We start from the raw sequence: 25,283 nt of genomic DNA on the forward strand, positions 1-25,283 counted from the left end.
TAGCCTTGTGAAAGGTACAGAGAAATTAGAGATAGAGGGAAAAAACACTGCCTTCAAAAAGAAGGGGTGCCTCAGTGGCTTAGTTGGTTAAGCAACTGCCTTCAGCTCGGGTTGTGATTCCAGAGTCCTGGGATTGAGCCCAGTGTCTGGCTCCTTGCTCATTGGGGAGCCTGAATCTCCCTCTCCCTCTCCCTTCTACTCTACCTGATTGTGCAAGTGTGCTCTTGCTCTCTCTCTCTCTCTCTCTCTCTAGCAAATAAATAAAATTAAAGAAAACAAAAGTAGATGGTGAGGAGCACCTCAGTGGCTCAGTAAGTTGAGTGTCCAACTCTTGATTTCAGCTCAGGTCTGATCTTCGATTGTGCAATCAAACCCCACATGGGGTTCCACACCCAATGGGGAGTCTACTTCTGTCCCCCTCTCTCTCTCTGCCCCTCCCCCAACTGGCATGCTCTCTGTCTCTCTCAAATAAATAAAACTTTTTTTTTTTTTTTTTAAAGCAGATGTCCAACACTTAGGAGAAAATGATATTAATTAGTAGCTTAGTTATTAGGTGGTGAGATTTGGGGTGTCCCTTTTTTTCTTGTGATAGTACCCTGAGAAGTGAAAAATTACATCACTTTAAAATTTTGCATTTCTTTCAGTCTGCTCAAGGTGCTCAGTCTGATGCCAAGGTTTACTGATGGCTTGCATTTCTTTTTCTGTGAACCTCCTATTTGTAGAATTTACCATTTTCATACTGGGATTTTCATCCTTTTTTTTATAAGAGTTCTTATATATTATAGAAATTGGCCTTTGTTTATGATATTAGTTGTAAAACAGAATTTCATAAGTATTCATGTAATGAATAGAAAGGCCTTCTTGCCTCCAAGGATGAGAAAATAATTCACCCATGTGTTCTAGCATTGTCACAACCACCAATCTAAATATCTGCTTCATCTAGAATGTATTTTATAGAAATGAATAAGGTAGGGATCTATCTTTACTGTGTGTAATTTTTCATAGTATAATCCATTTGATTAACTTCATTTAACTTTCAAATCAAACATGAAACCACTATAAAATGTTAAGATTTTAGGTCTAAACAGTTTAAAATTATATTTTTATAAAATAACATGTATATATTTATTTGCATAAAATAATTAGAGGGATCTATGTCAAAACCTTCATGGTGGTTATCTCTAAATGGTAGAATAACTGATGATTTTTATTTTCTTATGGGGTATCTGTTTTTTCTAATTCTTTAAGAAGGAAGATATTTCATTAATTTTAGCGATGCCCCTCCTTGCATACCTAGTATTTTTGGAGGAAGATTGGCCAGTGGATGTATTCTTTTCTCTCTCTCTCTCTTTTTTCCCCCATTTAAATAAAGATGTGCCCTTTTCATTTTTTTTTAAGATTTTTATTCATTTATTTTGAGAGAGAAGGGATTCATTAATTATAATAATTATAATCATTCATTAATTAGTAAGTTATTTATTTGTTTTTTTTGTGTGTGAGAGAAAGAAAAGGAGAGAGGGTGCTTGTGCGGGCAGGAGGAGGGGCAGAGGGAGAGAGAATCTCAAACAGACTCCACACTGAGTGCAGAGCCTTGACACAGGGCCCAGTCCCACAACCCCAAGATCATGACCTGAGCTGAAATCAAGAGTCAGACGCTTAACTGACTGAGCCACCCAGATGCCCCCAAGATGTGCCCTTTCCTGATCATATCCTGTCAGATCAGTGTGTTTATGACAGGGCATTGCTGTCCATGAGCACAGGGCTCTATGCACCATTCTCACCTAGACAACAACTTTTTATTTCTTTATTTTATTCTATTGAGGTATACCAGAAATTCCCTCTTTGCATTAATACCCCTCTCTGTCCAGAGTTTTATTATCAGGAGGAAGGAATTAATCCTCTGATTATATGGAGGATTAAATCTTAAGTTCGGTTAGAAATGAATTGGTCATTTAAGATTTTGAAAGTAAAGTTTTGGTTTTTTAAAACTTGACAAAGTTAATTACATGTTTCCTTGGGGCACCTTGGTGGCTTAGTCTGTGAGCATCTGCCTTAGGCTCAGGCCATGATCCCAGGGTCCTGGGGTCAAGCACTGCACCGGGCTTTCTGCTCTGTGGGGAACCTGCCTCTCCCTCTTCTCACTGCTTGTGCTCTGTCTTGCTGTCTCTCTCTCAAAAAAATAAATCTTAAAAAAAAAATGTTTTCATCAGTAATCTTTAGTTATATTAAAATTTCTTGAATTCTCGGATGACCCATAAGATAGCAAGGAGATAAAAGTACTATAACAAATTACCAGTAAAGGGACACCTCTATGGCTCAGTCGGTTAAGTGTTTGACTCTTGATTTCAGCTCAGGTCATGATCTTAGGGTCGTTATCTGCGCTCAGCATGGAGTTTGCTTCCCTCATGCTCTTTTTCTCTCTCTCTCAAATAAATAAATCTTAAAAAAAAAAAAAATTAGCAGTGAAACCACAGCAGTAACAAAATAATACAGAAGAGTATTGCTTCTGAGTGAAATAAAATTGAATTTTTAAAAAGCAGTCAAATTCCAACCATATTACTAAAACTCACCATGCTAGATTTTTGTCCTAAATGAAAATTTGTAAAAACAAAGCAAATTAAGTAAAGCTAGACTGTACTTGGTATAAAGTGAGCTGGTGGGAAAGAGGGGGATTATAGTGCTCAGCCAGTATGGTATTAGGGAAAATGCTTTAATTTGTCCAAAAAAATGTACTGTTTTTCCTTCAGTATTCCTAATGTTTTCTAGAGATATCTCTCTTTATGGAGCCACCTACATTTTATATTTATCTAAGGGATTCATCTATTTTAGTAGGTTATTGTGTGTGATAAAAATCTCAGTACAAAAAGTTATAGAGTATAGGATGCCTGGCTGGCTCAGTCAGAAGAATGTGTGACTCTTGATCTCAGGGTCATGAAGTTTGAGTTCTGTGTTAAGGTATATAGATTACTTAAAAATAAAATCTTAAAATGAAAAAAGATGTGGTATAAGTATACTATGGTATAAGTAAAATTTGACCTATCCCAGTCCTCTGTTTCTAAGATCTTCCCTGAGGGCCAACCAATAGAATTGCATTGTATGGATATGACATACTTTATCATTCCTTTATATTTAGCTGTGTTTTTGTTTTGTTTTTAAGATCTTATTTATTTGACAGAGAGAGAGAGAGAGATCACAAGTAGGCAGAGAGGCAGGGGGAAGCCGACTCCCTGCTGAGCAGAGAGCCCAAACCGGGGCCTGATCCCAGGACCCTGAGATCATGACCTCTGAGCCCAAGGCAGAGGATTAACACACTGAGCCACCCAGGCACCCCTATTTAGCTGTTTTTAGTGTTTCAGTCTTTGATGTTACAAATACTGCAGTGAATATCATTATACACAGTTTTTAAGGAGAATCCTTAATGAATAAGGTATTTTAAACAATTTTTAAATTTGATTTAAGTTTTACAATTTTTTTTGAGTACTATTCTTAGGATGGCTTTATGCCATTTAACAAGTATATTATTCTCTAATGGCTGAATAGCTGCAGATCTGTGTAAAATTAATTTTGCCTTTTGAAAGTGGCATTAAAGAGAAGGGTATGTGCAGAGTGGCATACCCCCTCTCTGAATTTTGTTCCCGTCATGGCATAACTCTTTGCTTTCCATGTGCCCTAGTAGGAGGATTGATGATTTTTAGAGAAAATAAAATTACTTCCTTATTTTCGTGGAAAGGGGCAAAGGGTCTCCATAGGGAATTCCATCATCATAAAGTGAGGTAAGGATGGGTTTGCTGGTATATATTAACCTTTCTTCTTATGGAGCAGATGGGAGAAAGGAAATGGAACAAGATGGAAGGAGCCTTAGGGTAGATTTATAAAAAGAGCTGCTATGCAAGACAGTAGTAATGGTAATGTGGAGACAAATGGTGCAGGGAGGGAGTTCTAAAAGATTTGTGTTGTAATTTTCAAAGCTATAAAAGCTCATAATACAGTTGGGCGTGTTAAAGGGCAGTTCTGTGGCAAGAGCCAGCTGTCTTCTGTAGAAGGTAGGAGACTGAGTACATTGGTTTTCTGTTAAGATCATGAAATTCTTAGAGATTTCATCTATTTCTGACCTAAATTCTTTATGTGATTGGAAATGTGTGTGACTAGTGTATAGTTTAGTTTTTATGGACTATTATATTTGACCCCTTGTGCCCTGTGATACCCAAGACAGCAATGTAAAACCTCATTTCCTATTTCCAGCATAACTAATATGCAGTAAATTATCATGAGTGTTCTACTGGCCACTTCTTACGGTATGGGTTCACAGCCTCTTGAGTACTTTCATTTTTTTTTTCATTTGTATATAAATGAAGATGGCTTCCAAAAAATATTCATTCTAACCAAGTTTCAAGTATGTTTTTGAAGACAGATGACACCTGAAGCAATTGAGATTCTATATTAGAATTAAGATATTTTTCAGAATAATATTCTCACAATTAAAACAGAAATTTGCTCCACATCAGGAAGTGTCTCAGAAATCAACTAAGCATTTTAATTGTGAGGCTCAGATGAACAGATGAACACTGTTAGAGTATTGTTCAGTTCCTGAATCATTCAGAGCTCTGCAAAAACTGATCAGTTTCATTCAGTTAGGAAAACACATGCACACACACACACATGCGTGCACACATTCTACAGCCTTAAATTAAGTAAATGCTGTGACTTAAAATTTTCAAAATTAAAAATGATTCTATTTTTAGGTATTTACCCAAGATAAATGAAAACTTGTGCATATAGTAAATCATAGCAGCTTTATAGAGAAAAACTAGAAATAGTCCACGTAACCATTAGGAAGAGAACAGATAACTAAATTATAACCACTCTATACACTGGAATACTATTCAGCTATAAAAAGCAACAAATTATTGATACACAACATCAATATGAATGAATCTCAAAACTACTGTATGATTCCATTTATGCCATTTATATGACAGGCAAAGCTATACTAAACTGATTTATGTTGATTGAAATCAGAGCAGTGGTTGGGAGGAATTAACTTGAAGAATCTTTCTGCAGTGATAGAAATGTTCTGTATCTTAATTGGCCTGGAGGTTACATGTATATATTCGAATTCATCAAACTGTACACTTAAAGTGATGCATTTTAGTATATATAAATTATATCTCATTAAAATTACAGTGTATTGGGGGATCTGGGTGGCTCAGTCAGTAGAGCATGTGAGTTTTGATCTCAGGGTTGTGAGTTTGAGCCCCATGTTGGGTGTAGAGATCACTAAAAAAATTTTGAAAAAAAAATAAAAGATAAAATGTTAAGGTATTTTGAAATCTTACAAAAATTAATATAATTCTAAGTATATTCTTTTGAGGGGTGCCTGGATCACTCAATCAGTTAAGCATCTGCCTTTGGCTTAGGTCATATCTCAGGGTTCTGGGATTGAGCCCTACATCAGGCTCTCTCTGCTCAGCAGGAGTCCACTTCTCCCTCTGTGCTCTCTCACTTCTCTCCCTCTTTCTCCCTCCATCTTAAATAAAAAAATAAAATAAAAATATATTCTTTTGGGAAATATAATTTAACCCCTAATGATTAATACATGGTTGGTTTCCTTTACATATCACTTATGAAGTAGCAGGACGTGGAAAATTTCATTTTCTTAACAACACAAAAACCATTTTGTATTTAGCATGTATTCTGCAGACCCTAAGTTTACAGAATCCTGTACCAGAGCTACTTACCAGGTCACTACTAAGCACATGAAAGGCACACTGTTTAAGTGTATGGTACAACAGGGATTTCAAAACTTATTACCAAAAACAATGTAAAATGTATCAGTAATTTTTTATATTGATGATATGTTGAAATGATAGATACAGTGGATTATTTTATTTTATTTTTTAAGATTTTATTTATTTATTTGACAGAGATGGCAGGTAGGCAGAGAGGCAGGCAGAGAGAGAGGAGGAAGCAGGCTCCCCGCTGAGCAGAGAGCCCGATGCAGGGCTTGATCCCAGGACCCTGAAATCATGACCTGAGCCGAAGGCAGAGGCTTTAACCCACTGAGCCACCCAGGTGCCCCTAGTGGATTATTTTAAATACATTAAAACTATTTTAAATACATTAAGCGTCTGCCTTCAGCTCAGGTCATGATCCCAGGGTCCTGGGTTTGAGCCCCACATCAGGCTCCCCACTCAGCAGGAAACCTGCTTCTCCCTCTCCCACTCCCCCTGCTTCTATTCCCTCTCTCACTGTTTCTCTCTCTGTCAAATAAAGAAATAAAATCTTTAGGAAAAAAAATATAGACAGTAGGAGCATGGTTAAGCGCTTGCCTTCAGCTCAGGTCATGATCCCAGGGTGCTGGGAGTGAACCCTGTGTCAGGCTCTCCGGTCAGTGGGGGATTCTGCTTCTTCACCCTCTGCCCCTCCCCTTGCTCACGCACTCACACTCACTCTATCATTCACTCACTCTCTCAAATAAATAAATAAACTCTTTTTTAAAAAAGAATGTAGACACTTGTGCAGGATTGATATTTTGACCATCTGCTTTAAGTATTAATGTTGCCACATGCATTTGAGAGAGAATGATTTTCTTATGCAGTGACTATATTATAAGGGTGTACTTTTAAGATCTTATTTAACAAATATTTATTGACTTCTACTGATACCTTAAATTTTTAAAACACTTATTGAGATACAGTTCACAGACCATGCAATCTCCCCATTTAAAATTTACAATCCACTGTTGTTTTTTTAAGATTTTATTTATTTATTTGACAGAGAGATCACAAGGAGGCAGAGGCAGGCAGAGAGAGAGGGGGTGGGCAGGCTCCCTGCTGAGCAGAGAGCCGGCTTTGCCCTGATCCCAGGATCCTGAGATCATGACCTGAGCCAAAGGCAGAGGCCCAACCCACTGAGCCACCAGGCGCTCCATCCACTGCTTTTTAAGTATAGTCACTGAATTGTGCAGCCATTACCACAGTCAATTTTAGAACATTTTCATCACCTCAAAAGAAACTGTACACCCTCTAGGTGTCATCCCTTTGCACCAGTCTACTCCCCAGCTCTATTTAATTTACTTTCTAGAGGCACCTGGGTGGCTCAGTTGGTTAAGCCACTGCCTTCGGCTCAGGTCATGATCCCGGAGTCCCAAGATCGAGTCCCGCATCAGGCTCCCAGCTCTTTGGGGAGTCTGCTTCTCCCTCTGACCTTCTCCCCTCTCATGTTCTCTCTCTCTCTCTCTCTCTCAAAGAAATAAATAAAATCTTTTTAAAAAATAAAAATAATTTATTTTCTAGCTCTATAGATTTTTCTATTCTGGACTTTCATATGAATGGAATCAGTGTCGTGGGCTTTAATGACTGCCTTCTCTTTCACTTAGGATGTTTTCGAGGTTTACCCAAATTGTAGCATATATCATATTCGTTTTTATAGCTGAATAGTATTTCATTGTATAAATATACCACATTTTGTTTATCCTTTCATTCATTAAAAGACATTTGGATTGTTTGTCCTTTTTTAAAAAATTTTTCAGGACTTCAGGGTGGCTCAGTCATTTAATCGTCTGCCTTGGGCTCAGGTCTTTATTCCAGAGTCCTGGGATCAAGTCCCGTATCTGGCTCCTTGCTCAGTAGGGAGCCACTCTGCCTGCTTGTCCTTTCTTTCCCTCTATCAAATAAATAAATAAAATCTTTTTTAAAAAATAATTATTTTTTAAAGATTTATTATTTATTTGACAGATCACAAGTAGGCAGAGAGGCAGGCAGAGAAAGAGGAAGGGAAGCAGGCTCCCTGCTGAGCAGAGAGCCCGATGCGGGGCTTGATTCCAAGACCCTGGGATCACGACCTGAGCCGAAGGCAGAGGCTTTAACCCACTGAGCCACCCAGGCGCCCCTAAAAAAATATGTTTTTAAGAATTTTTTTAAGTAATATCTGTACCCAATGTGGGGCTTGAACTTAAATTCCTGAGATCAAGAGTCACTTGTTCTACTGACTAAGCCAGCCAGACACCCCTTGATTATTTTTGTCTTTATGCTATTATGAATAATACTGCTGTATACATTTGTGTACAAATGTTTGCAGGCATATGTTTTTCTGTTTCTCGGGTATATACCTAGAAGTAAAATTGCTGGATCATAAAGTAATTCTGTTCAATCACTTGAGGAATTGCCAGAATGTTTTCTAAGTGGCTTTACTATTTTATAATCCCACCAGCAGTGTGTGAGTATTCCAGTTCACATTCTCACTAATGTTTATTTCCCATCTTTTTGATTATATATTGTAGAAGGTGTAAAGTGGTATCTTATTTGCTTTGATTTACATTTCCCTGAAAATTAATGATGTTGAGCTTCTTTTCATGTGCTTATTGGGTATTTGTATGTCTTCTTTGGAGAAATGTTTATTCAGATCCTCTGCCTGTTTTTTAATTGGGTTATATTACCCTTTTACTATTGAGTTTTAAGAGTGCTTTATACATTCTAGACATAAGACCCTTTTCAGATACATGATTTACAAATATTTTTTTTTCCCTGTTCTGTGGGTTATCTTCTCACTTTTTTGAAGGTAGCCTTTGAATCACAAAAGTTTTTCATTTTTTTTGTTTGTTTGTTTAAAGATTTTATTTATTTCACAGACAGAGATCACAAGTAGGCAGAGAGGCAGGCAGAGAGAGGAAGGGAAGCAGGCTCCCCACTGAGCAAAGTGCCCGATGCGGGGCTCGATCCCAGGACCCCAGGATCATGACCTGAGCCAAAGGCAGAGGCTTTAACCCACTGAGCCATCCAGGCACCCCAAGTTTTTCATTTTAATTGAGGTTTAAAAACAAAATTGAAGGAAAAGTTTTTCATTTTGATGTTCAACTTCCCTATTACTTTCTTTTCCTTTTTGTTTTTAAGATTTATTTATTTTAGAGAATGTAAATGGGGGGACAGAGGGAGAGAAATCCTCAAGCAGACTCCACAGTGAGCATGCAGTCCAACATGGGTCCAATCCCAGGACCCTGTGAGATCATGACTGGAGCTAAAATCAAGAGCCAAATAACTCAGCCACCTAGGCACCCGTTATTTTTTTCTTTTATTGACCATGCTTTTTGTGTCCCATCTAAGAGTCCTTCACCAAATTCAAGGTCATAAGGGTTTAACCCCTATGTTTTCTTCTAAGAGTTTTATAGTTTTACCTGTTACATGTAGGACTTTTATCTCTTTTTCAGTTAATTTTTATATATGATATAAAGTAAGGGCTCAACCTAATTCTTTCACATGCTAGTACCTTATTAACAGGAAAGAAGTAAGTTCATAGGCTTAGTCATATAGTAACATTTTATTGTTGCACAGTGGTTTAATAACTGGCTTAGGTATGTACTGATGTTTACATGTTGCATATTGTAGGACATCTTCGTTATTCATTCTGAGATTGTGGTGTTAGCTGAATTTTAATTTGTGAAACTAAAATGGAGCTGCTCTAGAACTTGGAAAAAAAAGTGTAACAGAACTGGAAAAGGGTAGGAAATAATTTGGGGGCCCACATGGCAAATGTCTGTGTGGGAAATTAAAATCACAGCATACGGAATAAAAATGAAATTTCACTTTGTCTTTTTTTTTTTTTTTAATAAGAGGCTCAAAAATGGATAAAAGGAAGTGTTCAGATCAAATTTAATTAAACCCAGTTAAGTTATTCTAAAGTAGAAATTATAAAACTTTAATTAGTTCATTTAGAATTTGATATAACACTTAGTGAATGATTTCCCATTCAGTTACAGGGACCTCCCATGACCCAGTGTTTTTGTGAGAAGATAAATCAAACAAATTGTTGATGACATAAGTATTATAGTCAGTTCTGGTGTACCTAAGGAATCCAGTTTCTTTTGGTTTTAGCTTAGTGGTTATATTTTAGCTGGTAAGACATACCTAAAACACAATTATGGCTAACAATCTTTTGAATCTCCTGTTGCTCTTACAGAGAGTGTATGGTCCTGCTAAAATGTATCCATCTATAATCAATTCTACCAAAGAAGGAACCTGCACATGTGACATTTCCTTCACTCGTCAGTAGTGTTCATATTGGCAGGGTTCAAGTAATTCTTCCGTGGTCTGCCATTGCTGTGGAAGCCCATATGGCCACTGCTGACATTGGACAAATCCTTTAACCCCTATAGGTCTTACTTTTCTGTCAAATAAGTGAATTGGGTTGGATGATATTCAGGTCCCTTCTGTATATAAAATGCTGTGTCTGTGACTTCCTGAATCTTATTTGCTGCCTAGACTAGGACTGGGTACATTGAGATGCTAGATTTGGTTGAAAAAACTTTTTTCAGCTTCTTTCTGTTGGGATTCTATTTGTTTTGGATTTGGGGTGTGTTGTGAGTATGCTGCTTTTTGTACAGAACTGTTACTAGAAAAGCAAAATGTTTACAAAACATGCAGTAAAAAAACGTTTGAATTTTCATAAGATTTGAATGTTGAGGGGCTCCTGGGTGGCTCAGTTGTTTGGCTTCTGCCTTGGGTTCAAGTCATGGTCCCGGGGTCCTGGGATCAAGCCCCGGATCAGGTTCCCTGCTCAGCAAGGGAGCTTGCTTCTCCCTCTCCCCCTGCATGTATTCCTTTTCTCGCTGAGTCTCTGTCAAATAAATAAATAAAATCTTAAAAAAAAAAAAAAAGATTTGAAAGTTGACAAGTTTAACATTTCAAAATTACTGTAGATAATGGAGATAGCTTGAAAGACTTTTTTTTAAAGTAGACTCCATGCCCGCTATGGGTCTCAAACTCACAACCCTGAGATCAAGAATCAAGAGCTCTACCAACTGAGCCAGCCAGGTGCCTGAATTTTTTTTTTTTAATAGTATAATCTAGTACCATATTCAGCTTGGAAGAAATAATTATTATTTTAAGATTTTATTTATTCATTTGAGAGAGAGAGAAAAAAAAATGCAGGCTCCCTGCCTAGCCTCCCATTGTGGGGCTCAGTCCCAAGACCCTGGGACCATGACCTGAGCTGAAGGCAGATGCCCAACCAACTGAGCCATCCAGGCACCTCCCCTGGTAGAAATTCTTTATTGGAATTTTTGGGCCAATTTTTCAAACATATTTGCTATAAGATTGCTTTATAAGTTTATTTTCCTTTGACACATTTTGACTGACTAGATTTACCCCCATTTTAGCCTCTTTTAAAAAGGGTTAAACTATTTCAGACATTTGGTTTAGAGTCATTTAACTCACAGAATATGTGGCTTGGCAGATTTTAATGCCCAGTCTTTTATGCCTTGCTGTAAGTTGATGCTTTAAAGAAAGTCCCTACCCTCATTTCTTTCTTCTTTTTTTTCCTTCCTTTCTGAGGGTTTGCATTCTGTGGACCTAGAGCAAGCTCCTCCCACATGTAGAGAAGAGAGTGTGGGGTTGTATCAGATCCTCCATGGCGTGGGGCGGGTAGGAGGGTGGGAAGCTAGTGTGTCTCTTCCCTTGAGGTATAGTCTTCCAGTCTGATGAACTGTCAAATCCACTGTGTGGTTGGTAAAGCAGATTGGACAGTGACTCGAGGAAATAGTGGGGTGGGGTTTGGAGGTTCAGTATTTAAGTAACAACTCTCTAAAGTAAAGTGATTTCTCCAGGGGTTTAGTAGATTAGAGCTATATGTGTTTCTAATGTTACCACTCTGTAGGAATTATGCAGAATGGAGTGTTGCTTCCTAGAGGAAAAGGAGGATGAGTGGGGATGATGAGCCATTGGGGTAGATTGTGAGGCATTAAGGGAAGAGGGGCCATAAATGTTAGTTTTAGTTTTGTTCAATGAAACTTGCTTAATCCTGACAGCTCTTAATCCAAATGCCAGCCACAGAGTTCTGCGTTGACATATTTAAGTATTTTTGAAAAGAAAGATTATTATTAGAATCTTCTACCCTGTTGTGATTTGATAGGATTTCTTCTGGGGAAAGAGGTACAAATTGAGGAAACCATATTTTTACTTGGTATATAACTGCAGTTTGGACTTCCTGGGCAGCAGAAACCTGTTGCCATCTTACATGACTGATTTCTGGACCCAAAGTGGGCTTGACAGTGGGCTGGAGCAGTAATAGCCCCCTACTGTCGGGAGAGGCCAGGGCAGGCTTTTCCCAGCAAGCCTGCCTAAGGTGTGGCTATCCTAGACACTAGGCCCTAGAGCATGCAGGATGGCTCTTGTGTCTATGGGAGCTGGGAAGGAGGTGGCTTCTTCAGCGAGGCAGCCAGCCAACAAGACAGGTAGAGGTCTGGATGCCTGGAGCAGTAAGTCAAAAGATATTGAAATCTGTGGTCTTCAGTGATTACCTATTAAACACCTGCTGTGCAGATGATGAGGAATTGCTCTAGTGTTAGTGCAGGAAACAAAAGATGGTGGCCTTCTGCTTTTAAGGAGTTTATGTTTTGCCCTGACCTTTAACCGTGTCACATTTGAAGATGGATATTAAACTTTATGATTTTCATTCATATAGATCCTGAGCTGATGGTTTTCTTAGGCCTCTGGAGACCTAGGCCTTAAAAGTCCTTTTCTTCATAAGCAATACTATGTCTGGCTGATGAGTGAGTGTTCATTGCCATTTTAAAATAGGACAAATAAGCCAAAAGAGATAATTAAGTCACCCAAATCTCACAACACAGAGCTAAGCACTGAGGAGCTTCTGCACAGAGGAGATAACTAGCCAGTGCCTCCCTTCTTTGGGCCCTTGCTTCTTCCATCAGAGAGAAGATGCCCCCCCTTCCCCCCCTCCAGGGGCTGTGGCCATAGGACAGCCTGGCTCATAAAGACAGCTCTTGGAAATACAGGGATATTGACCATAAGCTTGTCAAAAAAATCCCTTTAAGAAGGACATTACTTGTGTGCACTTATTCTGTTCTGTGAACAGGGTTTAGATTTTAAATTATGTGAACGGTAAAAAAAAATTAAACTTTGGAGGGATGCTTGGGTGGCTCAGTGGGTTGGGCGACTGCTTTGGGCTCAGGTCATGATCTCAGGGTCCTGGGATCAAGCCCCACATCAGGCTCCCTGCTCAGTGGGGAGTCTGCTTGTCCCTCTCCCTCTGCCCCTCCCCCTGCTTGTGTTCTTTTGCTTGCTGTGCTTAGCTCTCAAATAAAATCTTCTTTAAAAATTTAAACTTTGGGGGCACCTGGGTGGCTCAGTGGGTTAAGCCTCTGCCTTCGGCTCAGGTCATGATCTCAGGGTCCTGGGATCGAGCCCCACATCAGGCTCTCTGCTCAGCAGGGAGCCTGCTTACTCTTCTCTGCCTGCCTCTCTGCCTACTTGTGATCTCTCTCTGTCAAATAAGTAAAATCTTTAAAAAAAAAAATTTTTTTTTTAAAGATTTATTTATTTGACAGAGAGAGATCACAAGTAGACAGAGAGGCAGGCAGAGAGAGAGAGAGAGGGAAGCAGGATCCCTGCTGAGCAGAGAGCCCGATGCGGGACTCGATCCCAGGACCCTGAGATCATGACCGGAGCCGAAGGCAGCGGCTCAACCCACTGAGCCACCCAGGCGCCCCTAAAAAAAAAAAATTTTTTTAACTTTGAATTACATTCTGTTTTCTTCCCTTTTAAAGAGACAAGCTTAAATACCTACATTTGTATGCATAGTTATGTATGCATTGGGAAATCGTAATGTAATCTTTTCTTTCTACTTCATTTTCAGGTAGTCTTGTGAACCAATAGTAAGCAATATGATAAGATGGGAAGGGCAGTGAATTAGGAGTCCATGGTGTTGAATGTTAGTCCTAACTCTAATCACACACTCTAAGCTAGAGAATATATTTAATGACTATGGATTTCAAGCTCTATCTTCTTAAAACAAGGGACCACATTAGGCTCTCTTTCAGCCCCTACCGTTGTAGCCTACGGCTGTAAATCTCAATTTCTTTGTGTGACCTCGGGGTCCAGTCTCCTTTTCTGTGCTGTGAGGAGCTGAGGGGACTACTTTGCCTTTAGTGGGGTAATTTTCCAAGGTTCCAACAACGAGGACTCATCCAGTGAAGAGGATACAGCAGGCTATTTCTGGGTTTGCCCAGCTGTACTTTTAGAAAGGCCATTTCTAGTCAGGGGTTTCAGATTATTAGAAAACTGCAGGGCCGTGGGGGTTGCATTCTTCCTTAGACTGAAATTACAACCCGAATGCACTTAATGATACACATATGTACTGTAATTTGTAAACATAACTCAAAACCCTATATCTAAGTTGGGTCATTTGCGGTTGGCGGTTCAGACCTCATTTCTATTTGACAGCGGTTTATTTTAAGATTGCTTTTTGGAGCAGTTGTTTAACATTCAAGTGATCTATTAGTGTCAAGTCTTTAGCTAGACCTGTTTTAAATGAGCTGCCTGTTAAGTAGAAAACCAAACAGAAATTTAGCTTCCCAACACAACTTAGCAAAGTCAATGTAACTTAAATGTTCTTACCTTCACGTGTATTTATTCAGCCTAATTTCTTTCTTAAGTATTCATTTAGGGTAATAGTATGTGTATGAATGAAATTCTTTTAGTTATTCTTGATACTGTTGCTTAGCAAGAACTATAAACTTCTTAATAGATTCAGAGAATAACACTTTACAGTAAGCTAAATGGATTTTTTAGTGTGTTAATTGTGTTTCTTAGTGAAACAAGTTTGAAAGAATAGTATCTGCTTCTGGAGCTATATTTCTGGATATTAAATGTTCTCTGGGAAGTAAATTCTCACTAGGCCATTAACTACATTATTTTTTTACAGGCCAAATATTTTAACTCCTTTTGGTTATTTTGTTGAAGATGGGGGTCAGTTGGATGGAAGCTAAAGATGGTTTGAGTAGATAGCTACATTGTGCCTCAGATGGTAGTTTTATACATCATCCTAATTCTTACCATTACTGTTTTCACTTCCTCTCTTCTTTCCTGGTGTCCAGATTGTCACAGCTATAATTAGGGTGTTCTTCCCTATTTAATTAACAAATACAGCCATTGTCGATTTTGTAACTCAGGTTTTCAGCCCTTCTCTTTTGTGTTTCAGATGCTCCATACTTGCCTGTAGTGCTTACGTGGCTCTGGCTCTGGGTGATAACCTTATGGCTTTGAATCACGCAGATAAACTTCTTCAGCAGCCCAAGCTGTCAGGATCACTTAAGTAAGTGTGACTTCCCCCCCTCTGTCCTAGGGTCATTTTGTTTGGAGGTTTTCAGTTAGTTTGTGGTACATATTGCTGCTCTTTACTCCCCCAGTGGGATATATTATCTAGACAAAGCAACTGACTGGAACATTAATTTGGTAGTTTTTCCCCCTAACTGTATCTCAAGGATTAAGGGAAGTAGCGTTTGCTGCACTGAGTATCAGTAGGCAGGAACTTTGCACTGTCTAGTGGCAGCTACAAGCCCTGACTGGAGCATATTTTCACAAAGGGGTCCCCAAAAAGAGGAGTCCTCAGGAAGAAGACCAACCAAAAAAAGGAGTTTAGTCGGCATCATAAATCTGCTCCAAGGAATGCAATTTAAATAGCCATGAGAATTCTGACTACATGAGTTTTATTCAAACTCTTCAAATGGCTCTTTAGTATTAGTGTCATTGTCATTCTAAAATTTGCTAAATAGCACCTCTTTCCTTTCATGGATATTGAGTGAGATGCAGCATTTTTTGAATCTTTGTATGATGCCATGCTAAAAATTTTATTCAAAGCCACAAATACTCTGCTTATCATTAAGACAGTTGTTTTTTCATTCATCCTGTGGGTATATACCTATAATCTCCAAAATATAATTACTTTTGTCTTTTTGTGGTCTTTGTTTATAATGTACACTGCTTGCAATCGGGAAATCATACTCTGAGGAATAATTCTGTTGACGTTTATTTTTGTCTTTAAGAAAACTTATTACTTTATACAAGCATCTAAAATTAACATTGATTAAAGTTGTTTCAGGCCAGTGTTTCCCAAACATACGTTGTGTCTCCAAAAAAAAGGATAATTAAGAGAATATCCAGTAATTTAAGAGACTTTGCCACAATCAACTATAAGAAAGCTCCTGCCCTTTTTCCAGAAAGCCTTGTCTAACATTCAGGCCTGGAGGGATCCCGAGTTCTAGTTCAAGGCCATGGGGTTGCCTCTGAGGGCACCACCGCCCAATTCGGTGAAGTAGCAGCCCAGAGCCGGTGCCGCTGCCTTCGCTGTTGCCACCGCCAGACTCAGCGCTCAGGCTGTGGTGCGTGCAGCCATTATGAGAGCAGTGTTCGGTTTGCTTTTCTTTTTTACAAAAATGAAACACAAGTCTTCCCTGCTTTTTCAAATCCTTTGGTCGACATTGTGGTCACTGTTCTCAAATCCCAAGTAGATTCTTGGCATTTGGTGGAAGGTTTTAACTTTATCAACTTTTGAGGGATTGGCCAAGCTGTGTCTGGCGATTTCTTTTTTTAATTCTCGAGTTCTTTTTTAAGTCTCTTAATTGTTCTTTCCTAAGTATTGGTTTCTTAATTAATAACAAGGCCACTGTCTTGTCTTCCCAGTAAAGACAAGCAGGTGATTTTGCATTTGGCAGCTCACATACCACAGCAGCTTTACCCCACAGCTTTTTACTTTCTATATACCCGGTCAAAGATTTCTTGTCTTTGGGTGTCATGAAGCATTTCATTTGGCTAAAAAAGGAAAATGTTTTTTAATTGAATTCACAGAAGACGATTTGAAGTAGTTCTTTGAATTTATATGTTTGTGTTTTATAGTGATTACAGGCTTGTAGATACTACTTTAATTAAATTTTTAAATTATCATATTTCAAAATATAATTGAAGTTACTGATTTCTTTAAAAGTTGTCATTTCTGTTAGGGTATTTGGTAGAGAAGCAAAACGAAAGGTCATTGCAGCCCCTGGCAATTAGAAGAAATTGCTTAATAAAGAGTTAACTCTTGAGTAGTTAAAATGTGTAAATATCTAAAAAGGTTGTATTGAAAAAAGCCTAAAATTTGAGGACTTGAGATAATGGGGACAGATTCATTTGGGGGTAGACTAGCTAGAGTAGGTGAGATGTAGCCAGCCATTTAAAAGGAGGAGTAGAGAGGTGGCTGACTGGCTCAGTTGGTAGAGCATGCAATTATTGATGTCAGTTTTGTGATTTCAAGCCACATGTTGGGTGTAGAGATTACTTGAAAATGAAATCTTAAAGGAGGAGTTGAATTAACTTGTGGAGATGAGGCCAGGCTTGCCCAAGAAAGCCAGGCCATGGGGGAACAGCAGGTGTGCCCTGCCCAGGATACTGTCTGGTAGGAGCAGAGCAATTTTTGAGGCGGTGGGAATATTGACTGGACATAGAAAAGTGGCACCAAATTTGGAGAACTCTAAGTTGAAGAAAGTTCTGTTTTCATGTAGGAAAAAGTCAGTAAGATTTTTCCACAAGGGTATAATATATCTAATCCAATTTTAGTTTTGAAAAATCAATCAGGTGATCATAGAGAAAAATGGCCTGTAAGTAAAAGACTGGAAGAAGCAGGCTATTATAAGCCAGGAGGATACGTATGTGTCCTGAAACATCAATGGGCATAAAATAGATGATTTGAAAAGCAGGAAACTTTGGGATAGAAAGTAAAGTTGATCTAACCCAAATCTCTCAGTCCCATTTGGCACTCTGATGTCTTTTGACTGTTCCAGCAGCAGAGCCTGGAGGATTCATCCCTTGACCTGTCTCTTATTTTAGAACATCATTCCCTTCTTATGTTAATGTTATTTTCTGCATAAATAGAATAGTAAATTTGCCAGTTCTGAACTTTTTTCTTAATTGGTATGTGTCATTTGTTCCAGCTTAGCTAATATAAAAATTATTGTTTATTTTAAGATACTTTTATATAAAGAGATAGGATTTAAGTGGCCTTTAATTGATCCGTTTGTAAACTTCTATTTCAATTCAAAGATTCGAAATATGTGAAACATGTGTACACCAAATCTTGTTACACATTGGGTGTTTTGTGATGATGACCTACTTCTCAGTTTGGAATCTGTTCTTTTCATCTTAGGTTTTTGGGCCATTTATATGCAGCAGAAGCCCTCATCTCTCTGGACAGAATATCTGATGCCATTACTCACTTGAACCCAGAGAATGTCACTGATGTTTCCTTAGGGATTTCTTCAAATGAGCAGGACCAAGGTTAGTGAGGACACATTTGATAAGAACTGGTCATCATTTCCACTGCCTTTTCGGATATGTGGAAATTTAAAGGGAAAGAAGTTTTAGGTTGGCTCTCTACATATTTGGCTGTACATATTTTGGCTGAATAGACCTAAGAGTTGATTATCACATGGTCTAAATGCTCACATTAGAGGGTCGCCTAGCTGGCTCAGTCAGAAGGGCAACTCTGATCTCAGGGTATGAGTTCAAGCACCACCTTGGGTGTAGAGATTACTTACCGCCAAAAAAAAAAAGACTTTTTTTTTTTTTTTAAGATTTTTAATTATTTATTTGAGAAATCACAAGTAGGCACATGTAGGCAGAGAGGCAGGCAAAGAGAGAGGGAGAAGCAGGCTCCCTGCTGAGCAGAGAACCCAACGTGGGGCTCGATCCTAGGACCCTGGGATCATGATCTGAGCTGAAGGCAGACACCCAACTGACTGAGCCACCCAGCTGCCCCAAGAAAGACTATTTTAAAGAAATAAATAAATTCTCACTTTTGAAAGGCTGGTAGTAGAAAAATTTGTTTTGATTCTCATACTGTATTTTTCTCCTTAAAGGGATTCTGCAGTCCAGGGGAAAGTAGAAATAAGCATTCAAAAGTCAGTTGTAAATCATGCCTAAGTTTTTAAGAAAGTGTGACTGGTATTTACTTTATTCAAGATTATTACGCAGGAATGGGGTGGTGGTGGGTATCTTCTAATATAACCTCCGCAATATGAAAAGTAAACACTGTAACGTGACAGATTGCTTTGATACCAGATTTTTCATTTCATAAACAAAATTAGGGTTTCTAGAAAATATACTCTGTTGTCCTTGCCCCTCAGGTTTATTTTCATGTTTTGTAGGATCAGACAAAGGTGAAAATGAAGCAATGGAAACCAGTGAGTAAGAAGTTCTGTAAATACTTAAAGTAGCCTGGCTTGCATCCCAAAGATAGAGACTCAAGCCCTCTGTGCCCTTCATTTGTCAGCCTAAGAAGCAGCGCTGTGCTTTAGTCTGAGCAGTTGCTGGGGTGGTAGATTGGGTTGCCCCCTTGCTCTTGACCCAGCCTCTTCACCAGGGTCCACACTCTTTTTCCCCAGCTGGGAAGAGGGCCCCTCAGTGCTACCCCAGTTCGGTCACCTCTGCCAGGACGGTGATGCTGTTTAATCTTGGCAGCGCCTACTGCTTGAGGAGCGAATACGACAAAGCCCGGAAGTGTCTCCACCAGGTGAGGCTGGAGGTGGTGGGGCCACGCCCTCTTGTAAAGCAAGTGTTTGGAGTTTCTGGGTTTTGTTATTTTGTTTGGGGCTCTGGTCAATTTGTTAAAAATTGGAGTATTACTTCCCCAAGCTTAAAAATATTCTTATAAGGTAAACAACTGATCAGCTATTACAAGAGAACCTAGGCACTTAATGGAGGATTTTTCCCAATGGTTTTAATAATTAAAATTTCCTAAGATTGGAGGGGTGTCTGGGTGGCTCAGTGGGTTAAGCCTCTGCCTTCGGCTCAGGTCATGGTCTCAGGGTCCTGGGATTGAGCCCCACGTCAGGCTCTGCTCAACAGGGAGCCTGCTTCACCCTCTCTCTTCCTGCCTTTCTGCCTACTTGTGATCTCTCTCTCTCTCAAATAAATAAATAAAATCTTAAAGGCAGATTGGAAACTATCTAAATGAGGGATCACTTAAATAATAGTGCATCCATACAGCTGAACACAGTGCAGCTATAAACTCTGTGTACTAAAATGATATCTAAGACCTACTAAGTGAAAGACCAAGATGGGGGGGGTTATTACATATGCACATACACAGTTGCATTATAATTGTGTATGTGCATATGAGAGCTCTGGAAGGACATATGAGAAACCAGCAACATTGGTTATGGGGCAGCAGGATAAGTACTGTGTTGCTGGAGCACTAGAACAGGAGACTTAAGAAGACAGCTGGTGCCAAAGAAATTCTGCATACACTAAAGGAAGTGATTGGCTAAATATGACTAAAATATGCCTCTTAATTCTACCACTGAAATGATGCTTCATCAGTAGGTCTCAGGGAAGATTCTGATTGAGCCTCTTTAGGTTTCTTGGCCATCCCTGGACCAGTCATGGACATGGACCCTTACCTGCAGTAGGGGACCTGGTGGCCAGGTTTCACCAGTGGCAATTCCAGAGGCTATATCACAGACTTGGAAAGGGATATTAATTCAGCAAGCATATGAGTACTTCTTGGTAAGCCATGGGAATGAGATAGTAAAAATAGGTAGGCATGATGCAACCCTGCCTATAAAGGGAATTGCAAGGTCACAGGGTATGCAGAATATTAAGACTTTAATATGCAATTGTAATATGTGCCAAATTGTATAATCACCAGCAGCACAGGAGAGAGCCTGTAGGCTTTTCATCCCGGTAGGCTTTTTAGAGTAGCGGAAATTGAAATTAAAGCTATTCTCAAGAGATTTGTTGGCTTCTGGAATTGTTCTTCCTCTGAAGACCATCTTGTCATGTAGAGCCGTGAAGAATCTTACCATTTGGAAAATAACCACTGGTGATATTTAGTTAACTTAGTGGCATCTGGTCGGCACTTCTGATCCAAAATCAGAAATGTAAGTGGTCGATTATCCGGGGAAACATATTTGCTATTATCTCGCAAGCTGAGTCATACCACTTGATTGGGAAGGAGTTGACTATAGCCAGCAGGACTTCCTATCTAATGTTGCAGTATGCATGATCTAGCTCAGGTTCTCGTACAGCAGGTGGCCATGGAGGCTGCCACTCTGGGAGAGACAGATGGGCTCAGGCCTGGCTCAGGGTCTGAAGGGGGTTTTGTTTTGATCCCTTGGTTTTTAGGTTAATCCAGTGGCTGGATCTTTGTTAATTGGGAGGCCCGCCCTGCCTGGGAGGGCAAGACAGTGATGTGAAGAGTTGGAAAGGGCTCCATGGAGATATTTCTGAGGTTGCCTGCCCGCCACTAGCCATTCTGAATAGCTAGTAAGCAGAGCACCATCAAGTCTCATAAAGTTGCTGTTGTGAATTCCTGTATTTTAGAGAAAGCTGCAGACTGTGGTCAGCGCAAAGAACAATAAGTGACCGGTGTTAACCAGCCACTTGAGGCAAAATGGAGATTTTAATACCCAAAAATGCTGTAAAGATTATCTTGCCTGTATGAAGCTTGGCCTAGAAGTGTAAAAATCTCATTTTCTGAACTGAGTTGTTAGACCTCTGTGATGTGGTGAGAGGAATAAAAGCCTCCTTGCTTCGTTCATGAAGAACTTAGGGTGTGCCATGGACGAGAGAGTCCCTGCTCATTCGAGATCTCTTCTGAGGCTGCCAGGAACTGACTTTGCGCAAGCTTCTGGTCCCCCAGACATCTCGCATCCTCACAGCTTGGCCTTTCTCTAGGCCTTTCTTCCACTTTCTTCTTATCCAGAATCCACCCTGCAAGGACTGAGGCAGGTGCCCCATGCCCTGAAGCTCTCCATTCAAAAGAAACACTTTTCTCTCTTCATATTCACAGTGCATTCACTCTGTTCTCTCCCTAGCACTTGGGTAAATTTGTTTGGATTATTATTAGTTGTGTGCATGCCTGTTTATTATCAAAATGAGACCCTGTCTTACCCGTGCACTCACCTCTGGTCAGTAAATGTTTATGCAAGTATACTTTCTGATAAGATGAAGGGAAGAAGCAGAGCATCCTGGAAGCCAGACCACCTGAAACCGCATGGGGGAATACAAGTCGATAGTAAGGTGTGAGGAAAAGACTGCCGCCCAAAGAAGCGCAGACTGAGGGAATAAAGATTGACCAGAGCAGGCCAGGCTTCCTTTCTCAGGGCTAGGTAGAGAGAGACTGCTAGCTGGAGAAGTGACTCTCAGATCCAGGAAAGAATAGCGTGTTGCTTAAACAGTTAAATTATTTTATTTGACAAAATTGTACTGTTTCAGTCCTTAAAAATGGGGACATTGAACATGCTCAGTGATATATTTTTTTCTCTATTACCAACTTGTTAAATTTGAATTCTTATTGCTAACATTGAGAACTTGGGACCTACAATACTGAGTTGTTACTTAGGCAAACAAATGGACATGCAGATTTGAATGTAAGTGCAACCATGTCTGTGGTGAAGAGCCACCAACAGACCTGGACCAATGACTGGAGTGCAGAATCAGGAGTATCTGGTCACCCGTCCCAAAGCCAAATAGAGCCAAGACATGGAAGAAGAATCCCACATAGGTGAAAAGCTTTCCCGTATAAAAACCCATTTTGGTAAGGGAAAATAGTGAATCCTTTAATGAAAAATTATATGTCTGGTTTAGTCCGTGGGGATGAGATCATAGGTAGCTGAGGGACATCAGAATGGAATGATAGTAGTTGCTAGGAGGTCACGTGGGAATGAGCAGGCTTCCTCCCCACCCCCAGCATTACTTGGAGTTTGTGTCCTAAGCTGTTGGTTTTTCATGGGTATCTTTTTTGTTTTGAGCAAAGGCGGCTTCGATGATCCATCCTAAAGAGGTGCCCCCCGAAGCCATCTTACTGGCAGTCTACCTTGAACTGCAAAATGGTAAGTAATTCTTCTCTCTAGTTGGGACTGTATCCCTTCAGAGATGGCTGGCTCAGTTGGAGGAGCATGCAATCTTGATCTTGGGGTTGTGAGTTTGAGGCCCATGTTGGATGTAGAGTTTACTTAAATAGAAGTTTAATAAAAAAAAAAAAAAAAAAAAAGGACTGTATCCCTTCAAAGAGCCCAAGGTTTTGGGTGTCTGATTTATCTCTTCAAATTTGAAACTTTGCCTTCCTTGAAGATATTACCCATCAAGTTCTTCTAGAAAAAAACATAGCTAGGGAGTTTTTGGTGTCTTACAAATTCCTGCTTCTTATGACTTAACCATATTTCCTTTTATCTGTGAAAATGCAGGAAAGCATAACTTCTGACAATTATAATTAATCCCTACTAATTAACCTTTCTCTTAGGCAGCCAAATGACTTGCATTGAGAACATGAGTCAGAATGCCAGTTGCTAAGAGTTGTACACTGTAATATTTTGAACATAGATATCATTAATGAATTTTACAGTAAACCAGTTCTTGCTGACAGTTATCCAAACCTAAACCCAGGTCATACCTCTGGGGCACATACAACCTTTAAGGATGGGGCTTCTGAGAAAAGACTGTGAGCCCTATGTAACAGACAGCATGAAGTAGAGAAGAGACATGAATTGAAGAAATTAAATAGAAACATTAAGAGTTCTAAGTCATGCCTCCTTTCGACCATGGGAATCCTTACTTGGTTCCCTCTTTTGAGAGCTTGTTTAGGCCTTGGCCTCCTGAAAAAAGTGTGTTTGGGGTTAGTGCATTGGTCCTAGTGGCTTCTTCCATGCAGTCTACCTGGAGACAAGTTCGCAAGCCGGGTTATACCTTAGAAAAACCTTAGGGCTTTTAAAAATCCCTTTGCCCAGGTCGCACCCCCCAGTCTCTTAAATCAGAATTTCTGGGGATGGGATGGAGACATGGGAGGCCCCAGTGTACAGCAAATGTTGCAGACCACTGCTCTCCCAGACCGTCTTTTACTTCCTTTGCATGATGTTAATGGCATTCTTTTTATATGGTGGTATTGTTTATGCTTTTTTTAATGGGAAGTGTTTTTGTAGGTAATACCCAGCTGGCCTTACAGATCATCAAAAGGAATCAGCTGCTCCCTGCAGTGAAAACACTGTCTGAGATGAGAAAGAAGCCAGTGTTCCAGCCTGTCCACCCTATCCAGCCCATCCAAATGCCAGCTTTCACTGCACAGAGAAAGTGACATTTTTGCTCTTGGAAAACTGTTACTTGAGACCCAGGGGAGTACTTATGGGCCTTTTTAGTTGTATCACAGCAAAATGAATAAAAGCAAATGGTGAAAGGTGCTAGTTTTGAAGACACAATTTTGAAATGATTCTAATCCCTGGCTTTTGGGGATTTTTGTTTTGTTTTGTTTTTGCCAGAAGCTTACTTAAAATTAAGGATTCACAAACTCATTTTCATCTGTTTTTCTTTAATCTTACATTTTGTGCCATTTTGTGATGTATCCATGTCATAGGCAATTAAAACATGGTCTTATCAAAACGGCCTTGTATAATAAATACATTTTGTCTTTCTCACAACTGTTGGACAATTTTAGATCTGAGGTTAAAGTTTTAAAACTTGAGATACCTGTCAGCAGTAAATGAGTAGCCAATCCAGAAGCTGATCTGGGGGCAGAGAGGAGGGGAAGTTGATGTATTTTCTGCCTGGTTAAGACTAAAAGGACCAGAAAATGTATAATAGAACCCCTAGGGCCAGTAACATTGGCTTAAGAAGAGATGACTGGTTCGATAGGAATCACTTGCTTCAAGATTACAAACCAGGTTCAGGGCACTGATCATGCTCCTCCTGTACCGCTAGGCAGAGGCAATGGTTCTAGAGTCTGTTAGCAAGGAGCTCAAGGTTCATTGCTAACGCCTTTGCAGATGTAAACAAAAATTTTAAATTGCTTCTTTCCTGGGTGCTTGGCTGACTCAGTTAGTAGAACACATGACTCTTGACCTCGGGGTTGTGACTTTGAGCCCCATGTTGGATGTAGAGATTACTTAAAGAATTTAAAAAAAAAACAAAGCTTCTTTCGAAGAGACAGATCTATGTTATGGGATTAACATGGCCAAAATTTGACCAGAGGACTGGTATATTAACTTCAGGAAGGAAAAGCCATAATACAAACATTCTTTAAAAAAATTGGGTCAGGGCACCTGGCTAGCTCAGTTGAAGGAGCATACAACTCTTGATCTCAGGGTTTTCATTTTAGGCCCCACGTTGGGTGTACAGATTCCTTAAAAAATAAAATCTTTTTTTTTTTTTTAAAGATTTTATTTATTAGGGAGAGAGCATGAGTTGGGGGGAGGGGCAGTGGGAGAGGGAGAAGCAGACTCCCTGGTGAGCAGGGAGCTTCAAACAGGGCCCAGTCCTATGACTCTGGGATCATGACCCAATCCAAAGGCAGACACTTAACCGACTGAGCCACTCAGGTACCGCCAAAAATAAAATTTTTAGAAAAAAATGTGGGGCACCTGGTTCACTTGATTAGGTGTCCGAGCTCAGGTCATGATGGTCTTGAGGTCAAGACCTCAGCAGGGAATCTACTTGAGGTTCTCATTCACTCTCAAATAAATTTTATTT

The 25,283-nt window shown here is 39.6% G+C and overlaps 1 protein-coding gene across 7 annotated transcripts in view; it reads left to right on the plus strand.

Annotated features, from left to right (window-relative positions):
- CNOT10 (CCR4-NOT transcription complex subunit 10) overlaps window positions 1–24,228 on the plus strand; it is a 71,316-nt gene extending 47,088 nt beyond the window's left edge. For 4 of the 7 annotated variants that reach the window (XM_032861300.1, XM_032861296.1, XM_032861297.1 and 1 more), the window contains 6 exons: window positions 14,992–15,105; window positions 17,971–18,101; window positions 18,950–19,006; window positions 19,208–19,335; window positions 22,582–22,657; window positions 23,744–24,228. In XM_032861300.1, coding sequence (XP_032717191.1) covers window positions 14,992–15,105; window positions 17,971–18,101; window positions 18,950–19,006; window positions 19,208–19,335; window positions 22,582–22,657; window positions 23,744–23,895 — 658 coding nt within the window. In that variant the 3' untranslated portion in view covers window positions 23,896–24,228. Of the gene's footprint in view, window positions 1–14,991; window positions 15,106–17,970; window positions 18,102–18,949; window positions 19,007–19,207; window positions 19,336–22,581; window positions 22,658–23,743 lie in introns of those variants that run through there. The other 3 variants (XM_032861298.1, XM_032861301.1, XM_032861302.1) reach the window with 3 other exon arrangements.
- Window positions 24,229–25,283: the final 1,055 nt, after the last annotated feature.

The sequence above is a fragment of the Lontra canadensis genome, unplaced genomic scaffold (genome assembly GCF_010015895.1).
Source record: "Lontra canadensis isolate GAN:19392208 unplaced genomic scaffold, GSC_riverotter_1.0 scaffold20, whole genome shotgun sequence".
In the NCBI taxonomy this organism is placed as follows: domain Eukaryota; kingdom Metazoa; phylum Chordata; class Mammalia; order Carnivora; family Mustelidae; genus Lontra; species Lontra canadensis.